The sequence below is a fragment of the Neovison vison genome, chromosome X (assembly GCF_020171115.1).
Source record: "Neovison vison isolate M4711 chromosome X, ASM_NN_V1, whole genome shotgun sequence".
Taxonomy (NCBI): domain Eukaryota; kingdom Metazoa; phylum Chordata; class Mammalia; order Carnivora; family Mustelidae; genus Neogale; species Neogale vison.
Genome location: NC_058105.1, coordinates 71,121,447 through 71,146,967, shown reverse-complemented (window position 1 = coordinate 71,146,967; position 25,521 = coordinate 71,121,447). Strand labels below are relative to the sequence as shown.

General features: G+C 39.6%; 1 protein-coding gene across 1 annotated transcript in view; it reads right to left on the bottom strand.

The window, feature by feature from the left end:
• Positions 1 to 25,521, bottom strand: part of TEX11 (testis expressed 11) — a 335,773-nt gene that overhangs the window by 303,245 nt on the left and 7,007 nt on the right. The window contains exons 2-4 of the mRNA XM_044234723.1: positions 12,229 to 12,377; positions 11,263 to 11,347; positions 5,615 to 5,694 (exon numbers count right to left, since the gene is read on the bottom strand). Of these exons, the coding sequence (XP_044090658.1) occupies positions 5,615 to 5,694; positions 11,263 to 11,347; positions 12,229 to 12,377 (314 nt within the window). The remainder of the gene's footprint in view (positions 1 to 5,614; positions 5,695 to 11,262; positions 11,348 to 12,228; positions 12,378 to 25,521) is intronic.

Genomic DNA, 25,521 nt, shown 5'->3' with positions numbered 1-25,521 from the left:
GCTATTAATGAGGTACAATCAAAAATGGAGGCTCTCACTGCTAGGATAAATGAGGCAGAAGAAAGAATTAGCGATCTAGAAGACCAAATGACAGAGAATAAAGAAGCTGAGCAAAAAAGGGACAAACAGCTACTGGACCACGAGGGAAGAATTCGAGAGATAAGTGACACCATAAGACGAAACAACATTAGAATAATTGGGATTCCATAAGAAGAAGAAAGAGAGAGGGGAGCAGAAGGTATACTGGAGAGAATTACTGGGGAGAATTTCCCCAATATGGCAAAGGGAACGAGCATCAAAATTCAGGAGGTTCAGAGAACGCCCCTCAAAATCAATAAGAATAGGCCCACACCACGTCACCTAATAGTAAAATTTACAAGTCTTAGTAACAAAGAGAAAATCCTGAAAGCAGCCCGGGAAAAGAAGTCTGTAACATACAATGGTAAAAATATTAGATTGGCAGCTGACTTATCCACAGAGACCTGGCAGGCCAGAAAGAGCTGGCATGATATTTTCAGAGCACTAAATGAAAAAAACATGCAGCCAAGAATACTATACCCATCTAGGCTATCATTGAAAATAGAAGGAGAGATTAAAAGCTTCCAGGACAAACAAAAACTGAAAGAATTTGCAAACACCAAACCAGCTCTACAGGAAATACTGAAAGGGGTCCTCTAAGCAAAGAGAGAGCCTACAAGTGGTAGATCAGAAAGGAACAGAAACAATATACAGTAACAGTCACCTTACAGGCAATACAAGGGCACTAAATTCATATCTCTCAATAGTTACCCTGAACGTTAATGGGCTAAATGCCCCAATCAAAAGACACAGGGTATCAGAATGGATAAAAAAACAAAACCCATCTATATGTTGCCTCCAAGAAACTCATTTTAAGCCCGAAGACACCTCCAGATTTAAAGTGAGGGGGTGGAAAAGAATTTACCATGCTAATGGACATCAGAAGAAAGCAGGAGTGGCAATCCTTATATCAGATCAATTAGATTTTAAGCCAAAGACTATAATAAGAGATGAGGAAGGACACTATATCATACTCAAAGGGTCTATCCAACAAGAAGATCTAACAATTTTAAATATCTATGTCCCCAACATGGGAGCAGCCAACTATATAAACCAATTAATAACAAAATCAAAGAAACACATCAACAATAATACAATAATAGTAGGGGACTTTAACACTCCCCTCACTGAAATGGACAGATCATCCAAGCAAAAGATCAGCAAGGAAATAAGGGCCTTAAACGACACACTGGACCAGATGGACATCACAGATATATTCAGAACATTTCATCCCAAAGCAACAGAATATACATTCTTCTCTAGTGCACATGGAACATTCTCCAGAATAGATCACATCCTCGGTCCTAAATCAGGACTCAACCGGTATCAAAAGATTGGGATCATTCCCTGCATATTTTCAGACCACAATGCTCTGAAGCTAGAACTCAACCACAAGAGGAAGTTTGGAAAGAACCCAAATACATGGAGACTAAACAGCATCCTTCTAAAGAATGAATGGGTCAACCAGGAAATTAAAGAATTGAAAAAAATCATGGAAACGATAATGAAAACACAACGGTGCAAAATCTGTGGGACGCAACAAAGGCAGTCCTGAGAGGAAAATACATAGCGGTACAAGCCTTTCTCAAGAAACAAGAAAGGTCTCAGGTACACAACCTAACCCTACACCTAAAGGAGCTGGAAAAAGAACATGAAAGAAACCCTAAACCCAGCAGAAGAAGAGAAATCATAAAGATCAGAGCAGAAATCAATGAAATAGAAACCAAAAAAACAATAGAACAAATCAACGAAACTAGGAGCTGGTTCTTCGAAAGAATTAATAAAATTGATAAACCCCTGGCCAGACTTATCAAAAAGAAAAGAGAAAGGACCCAAATAAATAAAATCATGAATGAAAGAGGAGAGATTACAACTAACACCAAAGAAATACAAACAATTATAAGAACATACTATGAACAACTCTACGCCAACAAATTTGACAATTTGGAAGAAATGGATGCATTCCTAGAAACATATAAACTACCACAACTGAACCAGGAAGAAATAGAAAGCCTGAACAGACCCATAACCAGTAAGGAGATTGAAACAGTCATTAAAAATCTCCAAACAAACAAAAGCCCAGGGCCAGACGGCTTCCCGGGGGAATTCTACCAAACATTTAAAGAAGAACTAATTCCTATTCTCCTGAAACTGTTCCAAAAAATAGAAATGGAAGGAAAACTTCCAAACTCATTTTACGAGGCCAGCATCACCTTGATCCCAAAACCAGACAAGGATCCCATCAAAAAAGAGAGCTATAGACCAATATCCTTGATGAACACAGATGCGAAAATTCTCACCAAAATACTAGCCAATAGGATTCAACAGTACATTAAAAGGATTATTCACCATGACCAAGTGGGATTTATTCCAGGGCTGCAAGTTTGGTTCAACATCCGCAAATCAGTCAATGTGATACAACACATCAATAAAAGAAAGAACAAGAACCATATGATACTCTCAATAGATGCTGAAAAAGCATTTGACAAAGTACAGCATCCCTTCCTGATCAAAACCCTTCAAAGTGTAGGGATAAAGGGCACATACCTCAATATCACCAAAGCCATCTATGAAAAACCCACCGCAAATATCATTCTCAATGGAGAAAAACTGAAAGCTTTTCCGCTAAGGTCAGGAACACGGCAAGGATGTCCATTATCACCACTGCTATTCAACATAGTACTAGAAGTCCTAGCCTCAGCAATCAGACAACAAAAGGAAATTAAAGGCATCCAAATCAGCAAAGAAGAAGTCAAACTATCACTCTTCGCAGATGATATGATACTATATGTGGAAAACACAAAAGACTCCACTCCAAAACTGCTAGAACTTGTACAGGAATTCAGTAAAGTGTCAGGATATAAAATCAATGCACAGAAATCAGTTGCATTTCTCTACACCAACAACAAGACAGAAGAAAGATAAATTAAGGAGTCAATCCCATTTACAATTGCACCCCAGACCATAAGATACCTAGGAATACACCTAACCAAAGAGGCTAAGAATCTATACTCAGAAAACTATGAAGTACTCATGAAAGAAATAGAGGAAGACACAAAGAAATGGAAAAATGTTCCATGCTCCTGGATTGGAAGAATAAATATTGTGAAAATGTCTATGCTACCTAAAGCAATCTACACATTTAATGCAATTCCTATCAAAGTACCATCCATCTTTTTCAAAGAAATGGAACAAATAATCCTAAAATTTATATGGAACCAGAAAAGACCTCGAATAACCACAGGAATATTGAAAAAGAAAGCCAAAGTTGGTGGCATCACAATTCCGGACTTCAAGCTCTATTACAAAGCTGTCATCATCAAGACAGCATGGTATTGGCACAAAAACAGACCATAGATCAATGGAACAGAATAGAGAGCCCAGAAATAGACCCTCAACTCTATGGTCAACTAATCTTCGACAAAGCAGGAAAGAATGTCCAATGGAAAAAAGAGCCTCTTCAATAAATGGTGCTGGGAAAATTGGACAGCCACATGCAGAAAAATGAAATTGGACCATTTCCTTACACCACACACAAAAATAGACTCAAAATGGATTAAGGACCTCAATGTGAGAAAGGAATCCATCAAAATCCTTGAGGAGAACACAGGCAGCAACCTCTTCGACCTCAGCCGCAGCAACATCTTCCTAGGAACATCGCCAAAGGCAAGGGAAGCAAGGGCAAAAATGAACTACTGGGATTTCATCAAGATCAAAAGCTTTTGCACAGCAAAGGAAACAGTTAACAAAATCAAAAGACAACTGACAGAATGGGAGAAGATATTTGCAAATGACATATCAGATAAAGGACTAGTGTCCAAAATCTATAAAGAACTTAGCAAACTCAACACCCAAAGAACAAATAATCCAATCAAGAAATGGGCAGAGGACATGAACAGACATTTCTGCAAAGAAGACATCCAGATGGCCAACAGACACATGAAAAAGTGCTCCATATCACTCGGCATCAGGGAAATACAAATCAAAACCACAATGAGATATCACCTCACACCAGTCAGAATGGCTAAAATCAACAGGTCAGGATATGACAGATGCTGGCGAGGATGCGGAGAAAGGGGAACCCTCCTACACTGTTGGTGGGAATGCAAGCTGGTGCAACCACTTTGGAAAACAGCATGGAGGTTCCTCAAAATGTTGAAAATAGAACTGCTCTATGACCCTGCAATTGCACTACTGGGTATTTACCCTAAAGATACAAACGTAGTGATCCAAAGGGGCACGTGCACCCGAATGTTTATAGCAGCAATGTCCACAATAGCCAAACTATGGAAAGAACCTAGATGTCCATCAACAGATGAATGGATAAAGAAGATGTGGTATATATACACAATGGAATACTATGCAGCCATCAAAAGAAATGAAATCTTGCCATTCGCGACAACATGGATGGAACTAGAGCGTATCATGCTCAGCGAAATAAGTCAAGCGGAGAAAGAGAACTATCATATGATCTCCCTGATATGAGGAAGTGGTGATGCAACATGGGGGCTTAAGTGGGTAGAAGAATAAATGAAACAAGATGGGATTGGGAGGGAGACAAACCATAAATGACTCTTAATCTCACAAAACAAACTGAGGGTTGCTGGGGGGAGGGGGGTTGGGAGAAGGGGGTGGGGTTATGGACATTGGAGAGGGTATGTGCTTTGGTGAGTGCTGTGAAGTGTGTAAACCTGGCGATTCACAGACCTGTATCCCTGGGGATAAAAATATATATTTATAAAAAATAAAAAATAAAAAAAAAGAAGGGAGAAATAAATTTGAATAGGACATTTACCTTATACAGTATGAAGAAAATGTTTTAAAAATCAAATAAAATTATGCTTATTAAAAGAAAAAAAAAGAAGTAGAATGTGCAAATATCTACAGAAATAATGGACCTAGGAACATATCATCAAAGGGCAATAACACAACAAAAGAGACAAATAGATGCCAGATGGAAGTATACCATACTGCCTATGAATTATTCCTCACAAAAGTAACCTGAATCAGATCATGTTTCTAAATCTACCTACCAGTTTACAGGAAAAACAGGAGACAAAAGACTTTTATTAAATGATACTATAAGGATGCAGTCATCAGAATCCAGAATTTAGGAAACTCTGTAGAACAAACAACCTTGCTTCTTCAACAAATACTAGTCAACAGATTAAGAAAGGTGGGGAAAACATGTAGACTGAAAGAGCTGTATTAACAAAATAGGAGGGGCACCTGGGTGGCTCAGTGGGTTAAACCTCTGCCTTTGGCTCAGGTCATGATCTCAGGCTCCTGGGATCGAGCCCCCCATTGGGCTCTCCACTCAGCAGAGAGCCTGCTTCCCCCTGTATCTCTGCCTGCCTCTCTGCCTACTTGTGATCTCTGTCAAATAAACAAATAAAATCTAAAAAAAAAAAAAGGAACATGGATAACACTAAAGGATATAACCCCCTTTCCAGTTCACACTAACTTCAACCATATTCATAGTAGTAATGGCTACTTCACTGCATCTACACTTTCTCCTCATTTAATTAAGACTTACCAAAATCTGTCTTCGAATAACTTCTTCTGAAGCAGCTGAGCCTCCACACATACACACCAGCTTGCAAGCAACATGCCGTACTGCAAAACAGTAATCAGACACCCATAAACACAAAAACATTCATTGTTTTATATACTTATAAAAAGAAAGGAGTAAAGTGAATCCAGTCTTGTTAAAATAACTATGAAGTCCTTTTCAAAAAATCAATTATCAGAAGTAAATGAGCTGAAAATTATCAAATGAATTATTTGCTTGATGCTTCAGTCAGACAGTTACTTAATTTTCAAACTTTAAGCTCTTCAGGTTTTAAATTCTGAAGACTCATTGAAGATACCTAGTTCCATGCGATGTTTCTGTATATATTATGCTAACAGCAAAATAATTCTAAGTAACACTAGAATCAAAAGCTATTCAACAAGGGCACCTGGGCGGCTCAGTCAGTTGAGCCTCTACCTGCAGCTCAGGTCATGATCCCAGGGTCCTGGGATCAAGCCCCGCATCAGGCTCCTCACTCAGCACGGAGCCTGCTTCTCCTGCCCGCTGCTCCTCCTGTTTGGGTTCACTCTCTCTCCCTCTCTGACAAATAAATAAATAAAATCTTTTTTAAAAAGAAAGCTATTCAACATCTGACAAAATTTCTGAACATGAGAATAGTTTGAGGGGCGCCTGGGTGGCTCAGTAGGTTAAGCCTCTGCCTTCGGCTCAGATCATGATCTTAGGGTCCTGGAATCGAGCCCCGCATCAGGCTCTCTGCTCATCGGGGAGCCTGCTTCCCCCTCTCTCTCTGCTTACTTGTAATCTCTGTCTGTCAAATAAATAAATAAAATCTTAAAAAAAAGAATAGTTTGATTAGTCCCCTAAACTGTGACTCTTTTAAAATATATTTTCTGTTGATAATGTAAAAGTTCTTGAAGTATAACTTAGAAAATATAGATTATCTTCATTATACAGTTCATTTCCCCTAAAAATAAGGAAATTTGAATAACTATGAGCTCTTTATTTACAGAGTTTCTCTCATCATAAAATATTTCCAATTTTTTTAAAAGATTTTATTTATTTATTTGACACACAGAGAGAGATCACAAGTAGGCAGAGAGGGAGGCAGAGAGAGAGAGGGGGAAGCAGGCTCCCCACCGAGCAGAGAGCCTGATGTGGGGCTCGATCCCAGGACCCTGGGACCACGACCCGCGCCGACGGCAGAGGCTCAACCCACTGAGCCACCCAGATGCCCCAACATTTCCAATTTTTAAAGATGACTTCATAAATAACTGAACTAGTTGCTTTGATGTTAGGCCTCAGCAGCCATTCAACCTATACTAATACCATTTTAATATTCCATTCAAAGAGATTTGCCCAGATTAAATTACAGGGTAACTGAAGTCAGATTCTCATTACCCATCATGAAATATAAATCCTATTCATCCTTTAATAAAGTTGTTGCTGAAAAAACTCCCAATAAAATACCTCCTAATCATATATTTGCACAGTCTTGCTCTTCCAGTTTTGAAAAATGTTTCCTTTATTTTTTTCCAAACTTTACTAATTCTTTGGTATTCTCAAGGAACCTGATCTCTCAATCATTTTCCTTCTCCAAAGATAGCTTCAGGGGCACCTGAGTGGCTCAGTGGGTTGGGGCCTCTGCCTTCAGCTCGGGTCATGATCCCAGGGTTCTGGGATCAAGCCCCACATCAGGCTCTCTGCTCAGCGGGGAGCCTGCTTCCTCCTCTCTCTCTCTCTCTCTCTCTCTGCCTGCTTCTCTGCCTACTTGTGATCTCGGTCAAATAAATAAATAAAATTTTTAAAAAAAAAGATAGCTTCAGTACCTCCCTCTCAAGTTATTCTTTCCCTTCTACCTTCAAACATGTTTCTCTTCCTTCAAAAACATCAACTAATCCCACTTTACTTCAAGCTTTTATCCCACTTCTCTTTCTTTCAAAGACAAACTTCTTAAATTGAATGGTCCACTACCTCTATTTTCTTGCTTTCACTCATCTCCTTAAGCTCCTGCATTGTTTTGCATCCTTACCACTTCACTAAAATCACACAACCAAAGACCACCTTCCCTGACTTCACAGCAACATTTCACAATGATCACAACATTTTAAAAAAAATACTACTTCCAGGGTGCCTGGGAGGCTCAGCTCATTAAGCTTCTGATTCTTGGTTTCAGCTCAGGTCATGATCTCAGGGTTATGGGATTGAGCCCCACCTCACGTGGGGCACTAAGCATAGAGTCTGCTTGGGATTCTCTCTTTCCTCTCCCTCTGCCCCTCGCCTGATCACATGTGTGTGCACCTCTATTGCTCTCTCTCTCGAATAAATAAATAAATAAAATCCTTTCTAAAAAATGCTACTTCTTCGCCTCACACAACCTCAGTTCAGCACTGAGCAGCGTACCACTATGGGAAATGCCTTAGTCTAAGAACTTTGCTCCCATCCCCACATTCTTGATCTGGCTGTTTACAGTTACCATAAATAAGGCTTCAGGCCAAAGACAGCTGAGGCCAAGGCAGAATGGTACTTCGGTATAAAGATGCTTTCTTTGTTGCTGTTGCTTTATCTTAGTCTTCTCACCAGTCTGTTCTTGGCCCCTCTATATTATAAGCATACTGGTTAGGTGCTTGCTGTCTGACTCCTTACATCTGCCTTACTCTGCTCCATCAGTGCCCAAAGCTTGATATCTCAATTGACTTCAGACAATACAATGTTGTATCCTCTGGCATCTGTGAATTCCTTATTTTTATTGTTAATCCACTCCTTCCCAGATCCTCCAGCATAACGGATGCCTGGTATTTTCCTTCTGGAGTCTTATCTTGTCCTTTCACTTACTGCCTGTCATAATACGGTATGACAATCCTATAAGGAGCAGACACTGAATAAATGGATAGTGAGTCTCCTCTAGGATATTTTGACTGTTACTTTTGGTCTCCTATCCTTGTTTTTTTCCTTCCCAGTCCTTAACAACCAGAGTCAAAGTAAAAATCTCACTACTGTGTTCTCTTAAAATTTGGTTCTTAAAATTTGGTGTGCAGGGGCACCTGGGTGGCTCAGTGGGTTAAGCCTCTGCCTTCAGCTCAGGTCATGGTCCCAGGTTCCTAGATTCGAGCCCCGCATTGTGCTCTCTGCTCAGCAGGGAGCCTGCTTCCCCTCTCTCTCTCTCTGCCTGCTTCTCTGCCCACTTGTGATCTTGGTCAAGTAAATAAATTTTTTAAAAAATCTTTAAAAATTTGGTGTGCATGAGAACAGTTTTCAAATTATATACACGCCCAGGTTCTATCTTAAACCTAATAAATCAAAGCCTCCAATGGCGGGGCCTGAGCACCTCCATCATAAGAGACTCCACAGGTGATTCTTATTTATACCAATATTTAAGAATAGCTGCTCTTGGGGCACCTGGGTGGCTCAGTGAGTTAAGCCTCTGCCTTCGGCTCAGGTCATGATCCCAGCGTTCTGAGATCGAGCCCTGCATCAGGCTCTTTGCTCGGCAGAGAGCCTGCTTCCCCCTCTCTCTCTGCCTACCTCTCTGCCTACTTGTGATCTCTGTCAAATAAATAAATTTTTTTAAAAAAGAATAGCTGCTCTTTTTCTCCCTCAGAGAACTCAGCTACTCATGTGGCTTCAACAATCACCTCCATGTAAATAATTACCAACCAAATCTCTACCTTTCTCATAAGCTCTAGTCTCATATCTCCAACTTATTGTCACCTCAAATGCCAACAGGTCTAAAACTAAAACTTACAAATCATTCCTCTACTTCTGGCTTTCCTGTTTCTGGTCAGTGTTCCGCTAATTCTTCCCAATAACAAAAACCTATAGGTTATTAAATCCTGATAACTTTTTCATCACATACCATTATCTGGGCACAGACAATGAATTTCTGTTAAGGAGACAAAATATCTTCTAATCAACATTTTTGGAATAAAACTCTTAAATCAGAGGCTTCCTACACTACATCCTGTTTTCCACGGTTTCTTAAAATTACTACACACAGAATAAGCATCCAAATGTCTAATTAAAAACTGCTATATACAAAGAGTCAGTACATTGGGAGGGATCCATCTACCAAATCTCTACTGTAAGACAAATAATGAAAAACAGCTAAGAACAATACTCCTTGATATACAGAACAGTAGAAGTTTAGATTTTAGTATCACACAGTTTGACTATGTACTAAGATTCTCCCACAGATAAATTTCTAATTCTTCCCTCCCCATAACTTTGAGGATCAAAAGCTCTGAGGAGCAGTATCAACATTCATCTGAGAGTTAAAGAGGCAGAACTATTCTCTAAACATCCTAATAGAGGAATGGGCTAATAAATAAGTATATTATTGACTATATTAACCACTAATTACCCTAGACTTACACTGAAATTTTACACAGTTTGGTTTATATTCATAAAGATAAACCCTTAGCAATGAATTCTACTTGCTGCATACAGACAAAATTCATTTGTCCTTACAAAGCCAAGCAGTCCAGAGATTCACATTTTGGCTCGATGTACCCTTTATAATGGGGCAATATACTTTCCATAAATGCATTAACTGTCACCGTCTTTGCTGGAAATTGGTAACTGTCAGCACACTACACCCAGCCATGTAGCTAGAGCAGTAGAACTCTGGCAGACGGTGGACCACATATAATGCATCCAAGCAGATGAGTTTGGTTTAGGGGTTTTATATTGCTGTTATTCTTTTTGTTTGTTCTCACAAGCAGAAAAAAACTTCTAGAATTTTCTCAGTAACTGAGCCCAAAGTTCATCAACCTATCTCATGGGAAATTATTCTTTTATGATTTTTTTTAAAGATTTTATTTATTTATGGGTGCCTGGGTGGCTCAGTGGGTTAAGCCGCTGCCTCCGGCTCAGGTCATGATCTCAGGGTCCTGGGATCAAGTCCCGCATCGGGGAGCCTGCTTCCCTCTCTCTCTCTCTGCCTGCCTCTCCATACACTTGTGATCTCTGTCTGTCAAATAAACAAATAAAATCTTTAAAAAAAAAGATTTTATTTATTTATCAGAGAGGGGGGGAGAGAGCGAGCACAGGCAGACAGAATGGCAGGCAGAGGCAGAGGGAGAAGCAGGCTCCCTGCAGAGCAAGGAGCCCGATGTGGGACTCGATCCCAGGATGCTGGGATAATGACCTGAGCCGAAGGCAGCTGCTTAACCAACTGAGTCACCCAGGCGTCCCTCTTCTATGATTTTTAAATCTAAATCCCTCACATGGCAACATTTCCCATTCTATTATCAATGGAGAAAGAAACTACTATTTGATAGTCCTTCAGAAGCCTGAAGATTCTGATCATCTCTTTTCCAGGGAAGATAATCCATGTCCTGTAATACTTCCTCAAGTTCTCATTTTCCCACGCTTTAATCATCTTTGTTGTTCACCACCAGACTATTTCTTGCAACAATGCTTTTATTAATCAAGACCTAACCTCTGGAAAAAAAATTCATAAAATTCAGGACATTTGCTTAAGAAACTTCTACGTATGGGTCATTTTTTTGTTTAGTTTTATTTTAACAAATATCCATCCACAAACTAGTCAAGATATTATTTAAAGTACAGGAACAATTTAATGTGTAATAAAAATACTACTAATATATAATAGAAATACTACTCATACCAAGAGTCACAAAATATATACGTACATTTAGCTTTCTGCTCTTCACTTATAATCAAACCTACTCTCTTGGTGACTGCCCAGTTCCACAGGTTTACTGCCATTTCTTCCATCTGGGTAAGAGAAACATTTTCTCAGCAAGTTAAAATACCGTCTACCTCCAAAGATAATATTTTTCTTGCATGTTTCATGGTCCTGTGACTATTGTGGATCATTTACAGGCCCTCTGTAATCTAGTCCCGTTCTACCTTGCTTCCCCCAAAACATACCCACTGTAGAGTAATTATTTGACTGTCCCATGAACACAACTTGTTAATTCCTATCGATACAGTTTTATTCATACTACTGGCTTTACCTAATAAACCTCCTCCCATTGCCTTTATATGACTCAAATTCACTTCAGTCTCCCCAGGAACATATACAAAACTTCAGCAACTATTACAGTCTACATTGATCTCTTTCCTCTTTGAATTTCTATATTCATTAAGTTTCACATAATTGAGCAATTAGTTATGCTGCTTTGTATCATTTATTGTTTTAGCTGTTAAGGCATTAGGCTTGAAAATCCAAAAATAAATTTCTATGTATTTATAATGTTTAATCATGAAGACTATTTTTTTCTTATACAGGATAGTAATAGTGAATCATCAAAATTTATCAGGGGCACCTTGCTGGCTTAATCAGTGGAGCATCCAACTCTTACTCTCTGGGTTGTGAGTTTGAGCCTCATGTTGGGTGTAGAGATTCCTTAAAAATAAAATCTTTCAGGGGCTCCTAGGTGGCTCAGTCACTTAATCATCTGTCTTCCGCTCAGGTCATGATCCTGGAGTCCCACGATCAAGCCCCACATCAGGCTCCCTGTACAGTGGGTCAGTGGGGAGTCTACTTCTCCCTTTTCCTCTGCCCCCAGCACTGCTCTCTCTCTCTCTCGCTCACTCTCTCAAATAAATAAAATCTTTAAAAATAAAATAAAATCTTTTATTTTTGTACCAACCTGAGCATCCTGTATTTCAGCCATAGACTCCCTGTTAATATTTGCTATGTCGGCAAATAGTCTGTCAATTGCCTCAGGTATGCTGGGTGAATTATCTCTTAAAATCAGGTTTTCAACGATTTCTGAAATAACAATGGATAATAAAAGTGCTGTGAACCATATCACCATTAGCTAAAAGTAGCAAATCATTTTGAAATCTGTTCCTAGATCTTTGGTAAAATGAATACAGCATGAAGAAACTTGTATTATCCTTAGAGTAAAACCAAACTGGATACAAAGCTTCACGTAACTAAGAGTAGAGTACAATTTTCAAATAAAATTTGTATTCCATGAAAGTCACTTGTTTATAACTTAATCATCACTCATTCCCAGAAAGCAGGATGTACTGACTTCACAAACAGGTCACCTTAAAACTACAAAATAGAAATTAACAACATCTTCAAAACTAGAATATGTAGAAATTCTGGGGACACCTGGGTGGCTCAGTTGGTTAAGTCACTGCCTTCAGCTCAGGTCATGATCCCAGGGTCCTGGGATGCAGTCCCACATGGGGTTCCTTTCTCAGCAGGGAGTCTGCTGGTCTCTCTCCCTCTCTCTGTGCCTGCCACTCTGCCTGCTTATACGCTTGCTCACTCTCTCTGACAAATAAATAAATAAAATCTTAAAGAAAATGTAGAAATTCTGAAAGGAGACATATATGTGCCCTGTAAAACTGAAATACTTATTATTAATAATTTTAAGCATTAGACAGACATAACTAACAATGCTGGCTCTGAAGTCTGACCTTACTCTGTGAGAAAAAAATGACATGCCCAATTAGCAACAACATTAACCAGTTATTGAATCTGTACAAATGATGTCACCATTTTCTAAACAATCTGAGCTCCAGACTCCATATAACTGAATCTTAAAAGGCCACAGAATTCCTTAAAAATGAAGCATGATATAAAATCACAATTGATGCCTTTCATACTATCAAATTGAGATTTTTCCAAACTCATGTAACAGAGGTCTACATAACCTCTACATGTCTCTAATTTCTTACAATATTGTTGAGCATCAACTAGCAAAAATGTTAATATTCACAATCCTAAGCACTACAGAGCACTTTCTGAAAAAGTATTTTAGAAATGTTTTAATTATTTTTTTCCTTGCCATAGCACATACCCTCCCCAATCTCCATCACCCAGCCACCCCATCCCTCCCACCCACCCTCTCCCTGAAATAACTTTCAACATGCTGCAATAATCTGCTAAATGAAAAACTGTCAGTTAAGGGGCGCCTGGGTAGCTCAGTGGGTTAAAGCCTCTGCCTTTGGCTCAGGTCATGATCCCAGGGTCCTGGGATCGAGACCCGCATCGGGCTCTCTGCTCAGCAGGGAGCCTGCTTCCCCCTCTCTCTCTGCCTGCCTCTCTGACTACTTATGATCTCTGCCTGTCAAATAAATAAAGTCTTTAAAAACAAAAAAAGAAATACTGTCAGTTAAGCACCAGAAAATAGAATCACATTAAGACTTCATAAAGCAAGGGGTACCCATATGGCTCAGTTGGAGCATGCAACTCTTGATCTCAGGGTTGTGAGTTCAAACCCCATGTGGGGCAAAGAGATTACTTAATAAAAAAAAATAAAGACTTCACAAAGCAAATTATGCTCAAACATAACCAAATATTTTTTTACAGCTCATGGAATCTTTAGAACACACAGCATGAGCCGAGGTATTAAGGAAAATATACCATACATACTTCATACATCTCAGGTGATGAAATATATACAGAAAGAAAAACCTCTAGCTTCCCTACTCCCATTAAATAGATGGTGGAAAAGCTAATATTTTTTTAAAAGATTTTATTTTATTTATTTGACAGAGAGAAATCACAAGTAGACAGAGAGGCAGGAAGAGAGAGAGGGAAAGCAGGCTCCCTGCTGAGCAGAGAGCCTGATGCGGGACTCGATCCCAGGACCCTGAGATCATGACCTGAGCCGAAGGCAGCAGCTTAACCCACTGAGCCACCCAGGCGCCCCTGGAAAAGCTAATATTAAATATCTTGATTCTTCTAAGATTAGGTAAGTATTAGGCTGAGGAGCATATATATTACAGCCCTTTCTCAAAATACTGGTAACAGAATTAGGGAAGTTTAGAATGGGAGCAAATACCTGCAAATCATATATCTGGTAAGGAAGTAATATCCAAAATATATAAAGAACGTATACAATTCAAAAGCAAAAAATACAATATTTTTTAAAAATAAAAGCAATAAAACAAACAATCTAATTTAAAAATGGGCAGAGGATCTGAATAGACATTTTTCCAAAGAAGACATACAGAAAGTCAACAAGTGCCTGAAAAGATGCTCAACATCACAAATCATCAGGGAAATGAAAATCAAAATCACAATGAATTAGCACCTCACACCTGTTAGAATGGGTAATAAAAAAAATAAGAAAGAGGGGCACCTGGCTGGCTCAGTCAGTAGACCGTGGGACTCTTGATCTCATTCAGGGTCATGAGTTCAAGCCCCACAATGGGCATGGAGCCCATTTAAAAAAAAAAAAAAAAAGACAAGAAATAACAAGTGTTGGCAAGGATGTGAACAAAAAGGAACCCTTGTGCACTGTTGGTGGGAACATAAATTGGTGCAGCCACTACCAAAAACAGTATGGAATTCCTCAAAAATTAAAAATAGACCTACCATATAATCCAACAATTCCACTTCTGGGTATTTATTTGAAGAAAATGAAAGCACTAACTTAAAAAAATATATATTTCCCCACATTCACTGAAGCATTATTTACAACAGCCAAAATACAGCAACTACAGACAAATGAATAAATTATGGTATACACACATACACATACACACACACACACACAATGGAATATTATTCAGCCATAAAGGTGAAGGAATTTGTAACAAGATAGATGGAACTTAAGGACATTCTGCTAAGTGAAATAAGTCAGAGAAAGACAAATATTATACAATCTCTCTTATATATGGAATTTAAAAAAAAAAAAAAAAAGGCACCAAGCTCACGGGCACCTGGGAGGCTCAGTCAAGCTTCTGCCTTTGGCTCAGGTCATGATCCCAGGATCCTGAGACTGAGTCCCACATCGGGCTCCCTGCTTCTCCCTCTGCCTCTTCCCTCTGCTCGTGCTCTCTCAAATAAATAAATAAAATCTTAAAAAAAAAAAAAAAACATGCTCATAGATACAGAGAACAAACTGGTGGTTTCAGGTGTATGGGGGGGGGTGTGAAATGGGTGACCAGAGTCAAAGGTACAAACTTCTAGTTATAAAGTAAATTAAGTCATGGAGATGTATTGTATAGCATGGTAACAATAACTAGTAATACTGTATTACACATTTGAAAGTTTTTAGAAGAGTAAATCTTAAAAGTTCTCATCACACAGGTGCTTGGGTGGCTCAGTGGGTTAAAGCCTCTGCCTTCTGCTCAGGTCATGATCCCAGGGTCCTGGGACTGAGACCCGCATCAGGCTCCTGCTTGGTGGGGAGCCTGCTTCCTCCTCTCTCTGCCTGCCTCTCTGCCTACTTGTGATCTCTGTCTGTCAAATAAATAAATAAAAGTCTTTAAAATAAAAAATAAAAGTTCTCATCACGAGAAAAAACTTAACTATGCATGGTGACAAATATTAACTAGACTTGTTGTGGTGATCATTTCACAATACATACAGTGACCAAATCATTATGATACACACCTAAACTAATATAATGGTATATGTCAATTATACCTCAATAAAAAAAAGAATTAGGAAAGTTTAAAAATTGTTTTTAAGAATTCAAGTATTATTTAAAAAGATTCCTTTTTTAAAAATATTTTATTTATTTATTTGATAGAGAAAGAGAGCACAAGCAGTGGGAACAGCAGGCAGAGGGAGAAGCAGGCTCCCCACCAAGCAAGGATCCTGACTCAGGACTGGATCCCAGAACCCTGGGATCATAACCCAAGCTGAAGGCAGATACCCAACAGACAGGGCCATCCAGGTGTCCCTAAAAACAGATTTTTGATATGTTCTTGAAAAGAAAACAGGGGCACCTGGGTGGCTCAGTGGGTTAAGCCGCTGCCTTCGGCTCGGGTCATGATCTCAGGCTCCTGGGATGGAGCCCCACATTGGGCTCTCTGCTCGGCAGGGAGCCCGCTTCCTCCTCACTCTCTGCCTGCCTCTCTGCCTGCTTGTGATCTCTGTCTGTCAAATAAATAAATAAAATCTTTAAAAAAAAAAAAAAAAGAAAGAAAGAAAACAAAAACCCAATATAAATTTTCAATTTGAGTTCCTTTTTAAAAAAATACATATACTTTACTAGAATACTACTCACGACTTGTGGTTACATAATACATGAGATTGCAAAGACATTAATTTTGATTTGTGAATGTCCTCTTAATGTTTTATATAATTCATTCTCTGTCAACATAATTCTGGTCCTTTCAAAACATATTTTCAATGTCAATCAGTTGAGAAACTTGACTGACACCAGCTGAAGCAATGAAAGCACTGCAGTGCTTTAGGATAAAATGCAGTCAGCAAAACTAAATACGTAGTAGACATCACATAGCTAAATGGTTGGACTTACATTATGAACGAGAGAGACCTGCTTCTGGGAGAAGCTGAGAAAAGAACTTCTATAAATACAGCTTATTCCTGAGATCTGAGGACGACAAGCTGTATTAAGATTACATCCAGCAAGAAGACTGTACATTTTGAAAGAAAGTTATTCAATTATCTTCCTAACTACTGAAATAAACTATGATTTACGCATGATTTCAGTCAATTTAATTTAAATGAGATTCATCCTGAAGGGGTTACTCTATTCAGAGAGCCATGTTAATCAGTACCAATTAATTCTGATTTGATAGACCACATTCTAGGTACAGAATAATAGAAAATAAGCATCTTCCCTATCCTTGAGAAAGGGAGCTTCCATTACAACAAGGAAAAATAATCTATCGAAAGTCCTGCCAAGGGGCGCCTGGGTGGCTCAGTGGGTTAAGCCGCTGCCTTCGGCTCAGGTCATGATCTCGGGGTCCTGGGATCGAGTCCCGTGTCGGGCTCTCTGCTCAGCAGGGAGCCTGCTTCCCTCTCTCTCTCTGCCTGCCTCTCCATCTACTTGTGATTTCTGTCAAATAAATAAATAAAATCTTTAAAAAAAAAAAAGAAAGTCCTGCCAAGTCTCTTCCTGTGGCCTCCATCAGCTCAACCAGTCATTTGAAAGCCAAAGTAGCTCAAAGACCTGTCACGGTCAATTCAAGATTCTACTCCAAGTCACAATGACTATCCGCAACTTCTTTAGTGAGAAAAAAACAAAAATGACAATAAAATTAACAGTCCCAAAGCTTTTTCACATGTATTCTCATTTAATCATCAATCTATTCTGCAAGGGAGACATTTTTATTTTATTTTATTTTTATTTTATTTTATTTTATTTTAAGATTTTATTCATTTATTTGACAAAGAGAGATCACAAGCAGGCAGAGAGGCAGGCAGAGAGAGAGAGAAGGAAGCAGGCTCCCAGCTGAGCAGAGAGCCCGACGCGGGGCTCGATCCCACGACCCTAGGATCATGACCTGAGCCGAAGGCAGCGGCTTAACCCACTGAGCCACCCAGGTGCCCCGACATTTTTATTTTAAAAGATGCAGAAACAGATTTAATAAAGTGCAGTGACTTCTCTAGTGATACAAAGAGAAAATAGCAAACTAGGATCTGAACTCAGTCTTTCTAATTTGAAATCCTGTACTTTCCCTTATTCTAGTTCTGTCAGGAAGGGCCTGAAGCAAGTGATATGCCAAGACTGATACAACTAAAAAACAGCAGATAGAAAAAAATGAGCCAACACCACTCAGCATATCACACTGTAACTCTGATTGCAGGCTCAGAGAAAGTATCCCAGCTGAGCTAGTCAGAATGACCATAGCCAAATATTCAGTCTCAAACAGCATGGCAAATTCAGACAAACAGGTTAAAATCACAGGTTAAAATTACACTGTAAATAATATTTTCTTTTTTTTAAGATTTTATTTATTTATTTGACAGAGAGAGATTACAAGCAGGCAGAGAGGCAGGCAGAGAGAGAGGAGGAAGCAGGCTCCCTGCTGAGCAGAGAGCCCGATGCGGGCCTCGATCCCAGGACCCTGAGATCATGACCTGAGCCGAAGGCAGCGGCTTAACCCACTGAGCCACCCAGGCGCCCTGTAAATAATATTTTCTATGGTCAGAGAGATCATCATTTTTATACAATATTCCAGGAGGTCCAAATGACAAACTGGGTATGGTATAAGAGAATCCAAGCAGCTAGCTGTAATGCAGAAGTCAGAGGGAACTGCCTGCAACGTAGTTCAAAGAGAACTATTCACAGTGGTGTATTGTACTTCTGAGCATCTTGGTCGTGGAGGGCAACTAGAAAAGGACACAGGATAGGCTAACTCCGTGAAAATCCTGACAGAAACGATACAACTAGCTCCAAAGCTCAACAGGTACCTAGAGTTTGCCCCTAGCATGTTAAATCTCAAATCTGATGGCCAGCAGGACTTCACGTCAAACCAACTTCTTCCCTACTGCACAATACTGCTATTCTTTTTGGCCCTGGACAGAACTGGCTTAGTGACTGGAACGAACCAAAGCCTGGGCTCAACAGGAGATAAAGCTATATAAAGTTCTGGAGGGCAACTGGCTGGCAGTATGGGGAAACAAGAGCTGACAATATCATGCTAACCAAAAGAGAATTTGGCTTGATTCTGGTCAAACTACATGAGTAGGAAGAATATCCCAAAGAACCACAGCTCAGTCCTCTCAACCAAAGGCACACTGTCTAGGGATGCATTAGATATTTTTTATCTTTCACACTCTTCTAAATACAAGGCCCATAACCAAACTCAAGTTGCCAACTCATCCAATCCTATCCGTAAGCATCTTCTTTACCAAGTATCTGTATATATTACTCTCTTACTCTCACTGTACCCTGTTCCCCTTCGTAGCTGAGCCCTGTTGTTTTTTTTTTTTTCAGCGAAAGTGTGTATACATCTTATCTATTAATCTATAAGTGGATTCATTACACCTGTCAAAATGGCTAAAATCAAGAAGGCAAGAAATAAGAAGTGTTGGCAATGACCTGGAGCCAAAGGAACCCTTCAGGGTGCCTGGATGGCTCAGTCTGTTAAGTGTCTGTCTTCACCTCAAGTCATGTCCTGGGATCAAGTCCCACATTGGGCTCCTTGCTCTGCAGGGAGCCTGCTTCTGCCTGCCACTCTTCTCCCTACCTCTGCATGTGCCCCAACCCCAAATAAATAAATAAATATTAAAGGAGTGCTCTGCAAGAGGCACATATATTTAAAAAATATAAATTAATTTTAAACTTGAGAGGCGCCTGGGTGGCTCAGTGGGTTAAAGCCTCTACCTTTGGCTCAGGTCATGATCCCAGGTCCTGGGATCGAGCCCTACATCGGGCTCTCTGCTCAGCAATGAGCCTGCTTCCTTCTCTCTCTCTCTCTCTCTCTCTCTCTCTCTGCCTGCCTCTCTGCCTACTTGTAATCTCTGCCTGTCAAATAAATAAATAAAATCTTTTTTAAAAATTAATTTTAAAATTAAAATTAAATAAATATAAAATTTTTTAATTAAAAAAAAAATCGGCACAAGTACTGCAAGAAAACAGCATGGGGGTTCCTCAACAAACTGAAAATATGAAGGATGCCTGGGTGGCTCAGTGGGTTAAGCCTCTGCCTTCGGCTCAGGTCATGATCCCAGGGTCCTGGGATTGAGTCCCGCATGGGTTCCTTGCTCGGCAGGGAGCCTGTTTTTCTCTCAGACTCTGCTTGCCTCTCTGCCTGCTTGTGTGCTCGCTCTCTCTCTCTTTCTCTCTGACAAATAAATAAAATCTTAAAAAACTAAAAATATGATTCAATAATTCTATTACTGGGTATTTACCCAAAGAAAAATGAAAACACCAATTCAAAAGGATATATACACCCTTATGTTTACTGTAGCATCATTTACAATGGCCAAGATATGGACCCCACTGTTTTTGACTGAGAATGTTCTATTCAGCTAAGATCTGGTTTGTTTGTTTTGTTTTGTTTTTTTAAAGATTTTATTTATCCACTTGACAGACAGAGATCACAAGCAGGCAGAGAGGCAGGCAGAGAGAGGAGGAAGCAGGCTCCCTGATGAGCAGAGAGCCCAATGCAGGGCTCGATCCCAGGACCCTGGGATCAGGACCTGAGCTGAAGGCAGAGGCTTAACCCATTGAGCCACCCAGGTGCCCCAAGATCTGGTTTGTTTTAATTACCACAGTTACCAGAGGCTATTTCTGTTTAACCAACTTCAATTTAATTAAATGATTTCTGTTTACTGAGTGTTAACAATCTGATAGGCACTGGAGAAAGACTCAATCCAAGACACTAGCCTAGCAGATTCACATCTGAATTAGACCAGAAACAACACTTGGAAAGGCTGGGAATGCAGCTGACAAACTGTAACAACACATTTGGAAGGCTGAAGTGGATTAGCTAGGCTGAGTACCTTTTAGCAACTCTCACCAAAAGAGGTATTTGAAGGAAGAAAGAAGTCTAAGTTGATTAAACTGTCTTTGTGGTTTCTTATCTCTAAGCTATTATAAACTACACACAATATATATATACACAATAAAACTTGCACATAAGAGATCTAAAGTGTAATAAAATCAAAAGATGGTTAATTTGGGGCGCCTGGGTGGCTCAGTGGGTTAAGCCGCTGCCTTCGGCTCAGGTCATGATCTCAGGGTCCTGGAATCGAGCCCCACATCGAGCTCTCTGCTCAGCAGGAAGCCTGCTTCCCCTTCTCTCTCTGCCTGCCTCTCTGCCTATTTGTGATCTCCGTCTGTCAAATAAATAAATAAAATCTTTAAAAAATATAAATAATAAAGAAACATTTAATGATGATACGTTATTTTGCTAAGCACAGATATAATGTAAACAAGACATAGTTCCCTCCCTTGAGCAGCTTACAGTCATTTCCACAAAAGATATATATGAATGCACATTTACCAATCAACCAATTTCTTAGAGCTATAAATCACCTCAAAATTTCAGTAAAACAGGGGCGCCTGGGTAGCTTAGTCGGTTAAGCGACTGCCTTTGACTCAGGTTATGATCTTGGGGTCCTGGGATAGAGTCATGCATCGGGCTCCCAGCCGAGGGGGGAGCCTGCTTCTCCTTCTTCCACTCTCCCTGCCTTTGCGCGCGCGCTCTCTCTCTCTCTCACTCTCTCTCTCAAATAAATAAATAATTTAGTAAAACACTAATTTTAAACTGATTAAAATAAAGCATAGAGAAGTTAATTAACTTGCCCAAGACAGAAGCTATTAGTAGCATAGCATGAACAAAATACAAGACAACATCACTCTTTCTACTTTGGCTGGTGTCCACATTTCTCCTTGTAAAACTTAAGTCAACAAACACGGAGAATGCCTGGTACCAAGCAGATACCGTGCATCTTGGTAGGAATACAAAGATGAAGGAGGCCATCTAAGCCATCAAGTAGGTAGATCACACTACCACAGGAAATTAAAATGGGAACACTTACAATATTATGTATTAAGTGCTATGAATACCAAATGAATATAAAGAAAGAATTGAGAAGCTGCCCATTTGAGAGCTGGGTTGTAAGAATAGCAGAATAGGCTTCATTAAGGTGCCATTCTATTTGAGATGGCTCTTGAAGGATGAGTTGGAGATCATGAGACAACATACCAAACAGAGGGAGATGCATACAGGTGCTGAAAAGCACAATGGGTTCAAATAACCATAAATAATTATATATGGTTAGAAAAATGGGTAAAAGAAGGTTACAGGAGGGCGCCTGGGTGGCTCAGTGGGTTAAGCCGCTGCCTTCGGCTCAGGTCATGATCTCAGGGTCCTGGAATCGAGTCCCGCATCGGGCTCTCTGCTCAGCAGGGATCCTGCTTCCTCCTCTCTCTCTCTGCCTACTTGTGATCTCTCTCTGTCAAATAAATAAATAAAATCTTTAAAAAAAAATTAAAAAAAATTAGGAAAGGCAGGCATGTAGGGGACACAGCCTGAAACACATTACATGGCAGACTAAGAAGGTTGTATTGTGTTATTCTACCTTTTTTTTTTAGATTTTATTTATTTATTTGACAGACAGAGATCACAAGTAGGCAGAGAGGCAGGCAGAGAGAGAAGAGGAAGCAGGCTCTCCGCAGAGCAGAGAGCATGATGCGGGGCTCGATCCCATGACCTGAGCCGAAGGTAGAGGCTTCAACCCACTGAGCCACCCAGGCACCCCAATTATTCTACCTCTTCATAAACTGTATTATTATTGCTACCTAATACGTACACACCAGGTGACCCCAACAAGATTTCTGCACAGGCCATATAGAAGCTATGCTCATAACTCTGAACTATGTGGCCCTGTCTTGGAACATTTCCTAATAACTCTGCCATTGCTAATCTGAGGATTCCCATTATGGTATTTAAAGGAATAGGGGAAAAAATAGTTCAGGGAAGCTTCCAAATGAATTAAATCCATTGAGATCCAAAGAACATCAATGATCTTTTTTTTTTAAGATTTTATTTATTTATTTGACAGACAGAGATCACAGGTAGGCAGAGAGGCAGCCAGAGAGAGAGGAAGGGAAGCAGGCTCCCCGCTGAGCAGAGAGCCTGATGTGGGGCTCGATCCCAGGACCCTGGGATCATCACCTGAGCCGAAGGCAGAGGCTTTAACCCACTGAGCTACCCAGGCGCCCCACATCAATGATCTTGACTAAGTTTAGTACTAAAGTTTTTAAGTCTAGATCTGCAGTCTAACATGGCAGCCACATGTGGCTACTGAGTACTTTAAATGTGGTTAGTCCAAAGTGAAATATGCTATAATTGTAAAATACACATCAGATTTCAAATATTTAGTATAAAAAAATGTAAAATAACTCAGTAATTTTGTATGCTGATTACATGTTGAAATATTTTGAGATATGTGGGGCTAAAATATAGTATTAAAGTTATAATTTTTACTAATAATAATTGCACCTGTCTCTCTTTACTTTTTTTTCCTATTTACTTTTCAAATGTGACTACTCAAAAAAAAAAATTTTTTTTAAGTAGGCTCCAAACTGAGCATGGAGTTTAATGCAGGAATTGAACTCACGACCCTGAGATTAAGACATGAGTTGAGATCAAGAGTCGGATGCTTAACCAGCTAAGCCACCCAGGCATCCCTATAAATTACACTTGTAGCTCACATTATAGGTCTAACAGATAGGGCTGAACTAGAGTAACATATTGTGACTGACTTCTGAAAATTTGTTGAAGCAAATTAGTTAGTATCTACATAATAGTCATCATAAATTTAATAGGAAAAGAAAGTATAAACTTAGATATTTTAATGGACCATAAGGGTATATATAAATAAAAGCAAACACAAAGATTTAGAAATCTAGAAAAAGAAGAGCTGTCTCCAAATTAACCATAGGAGCAGTGCCTGGGTGGTGCAAGCAGTTAAGCATCTGCCTTTGGCTCAGGTCATGATCCCAGAGTCCTAGGATCAAGCCTTATAGCAGGCTCCCTGCTCAGCAGGGAGTCTGCTTCTCTCTTCCCCCCTCCCCCTCCCCCATTTGTGCTCTTTCTCTCCCTCTCTCAAATAAATACATAAAACCTTAAAAAAATTAACCATAAGAAAGGGAGTCCTAAAACTTGATAAACAGTTGGCATTCTTTAAGAATCCTGATGCTCACGAATAACAATTGATTCCCCAATAAAAAAAAAAAAAATCCTGGTGCTGAGAAGGACAACTTAGCTAAATTATTTTGTTTTTTGTTTTTTGTTTTTTTTGACAGACAGAGATCACAAGTAGGCAGAGAGGCAGGCAGAGAAAGAGAAGGAAGTAGGCTCCCTGCTGAGCAGAGAGCCCAATGCAGGGCTTGATCCCAGGACCCTGGGATCATGACCTGAACTAAAGGCAGAGGCTTTAACCCACTGAGCCACCCAGGCGCCCCTGAGCTAAATTATCTTGGTACAACTATACTTTAAATACTATTCTTTAAACACTCAATTTTTTTCTATTCCCATATTAAGTTGCTTTCTATTTTGGATGGTCCTGGTGCTTGCCAAGATGAGGAACTTTTTCTGAATCAGACAGGACGGTGTTAGGAAACACCCCCAGTCCAGGCACTATTTTTTTATTGAGGTATAATTGACATATATTAGTTTCAGGTGCACAACATATTATTCAACAATTCTATGCATTATGCTATAGTCAACAAGATAAGTATAGTTACCATCCATCACCATACAACATTATTCCAATATTATTGACTATATCCTTATGCTGTACTTTTCATCCCAATGACTTTTTATTTTATAACTAGAAGTTTATACCTCTTAATTCCCTTCAAATTAAGAACTGAATCTTTCAAAATCTGTCCTCCAGAAAGGACATACTCTAGACAATCTGTTGACCTGGTTACAAAGACACTTTACATCTCAGCAAATCCACTCCTAGGTATTTCCCCCAAGAGAAATGAAAATCAAGTCACTTTAAAAACCTTATACATGGGGGCACCTTGGTGACTCAGTGGGTTAAGCCACTGCCTTCGGCTCAGGTCATGATCTCAGGGTCCTGGGATCGAGCCCCTCATCGGGCTCTCTGCTCAGCAAGGAGCCTGCTACTCCTGCCCCCCGCCTGCCTCTCTGCCTACTTGTGATCTCTGTCTGTCAAATAAATAAATAAAATCTTTTAAAAAAAACTTATAAAGGAATATTCATAACAACTTTATTCATGATAGTCAAAAATGTCTATCAAGATAAGAATGGATAAACTAGGGACGCCTGGGTGGCTCAGTTGGTTAAGTGGCTGCCTTCGGCTCAGGTCATGATCCCGGTGTCCTGGGATCGAGTCCCACATCGGGCTCCTTGCTTGGTGGGGAGCCTACTTCTCCCTCTGCCTCTGCCTGCCACTCTGTCTGCCTGTGTTCTCTCGCCCTCTCTCCCTCTGACAAATAAATAAATAAAATCTTTAAAAAAAAAAAAAGAATGGATAAACTATGGTGTATTTATTCCATGGAATATTACTAAGCAATAAAAAAATTAACTACTCCTATACAACAATATGGATGAAACTCAAAATAATCATGCTTAGTGAAACACAGCACAGAAAAAAAAATACATACTATATGAATTCATTTATAAACTAATCTATAGCGACAGAAATCAGAACAGTGGTTGCCTAGAGTGGACAGTGGGGAGTAGACTGACTACAAAGGGGCATGAAAGAATTCTCTAATAATGTTCTA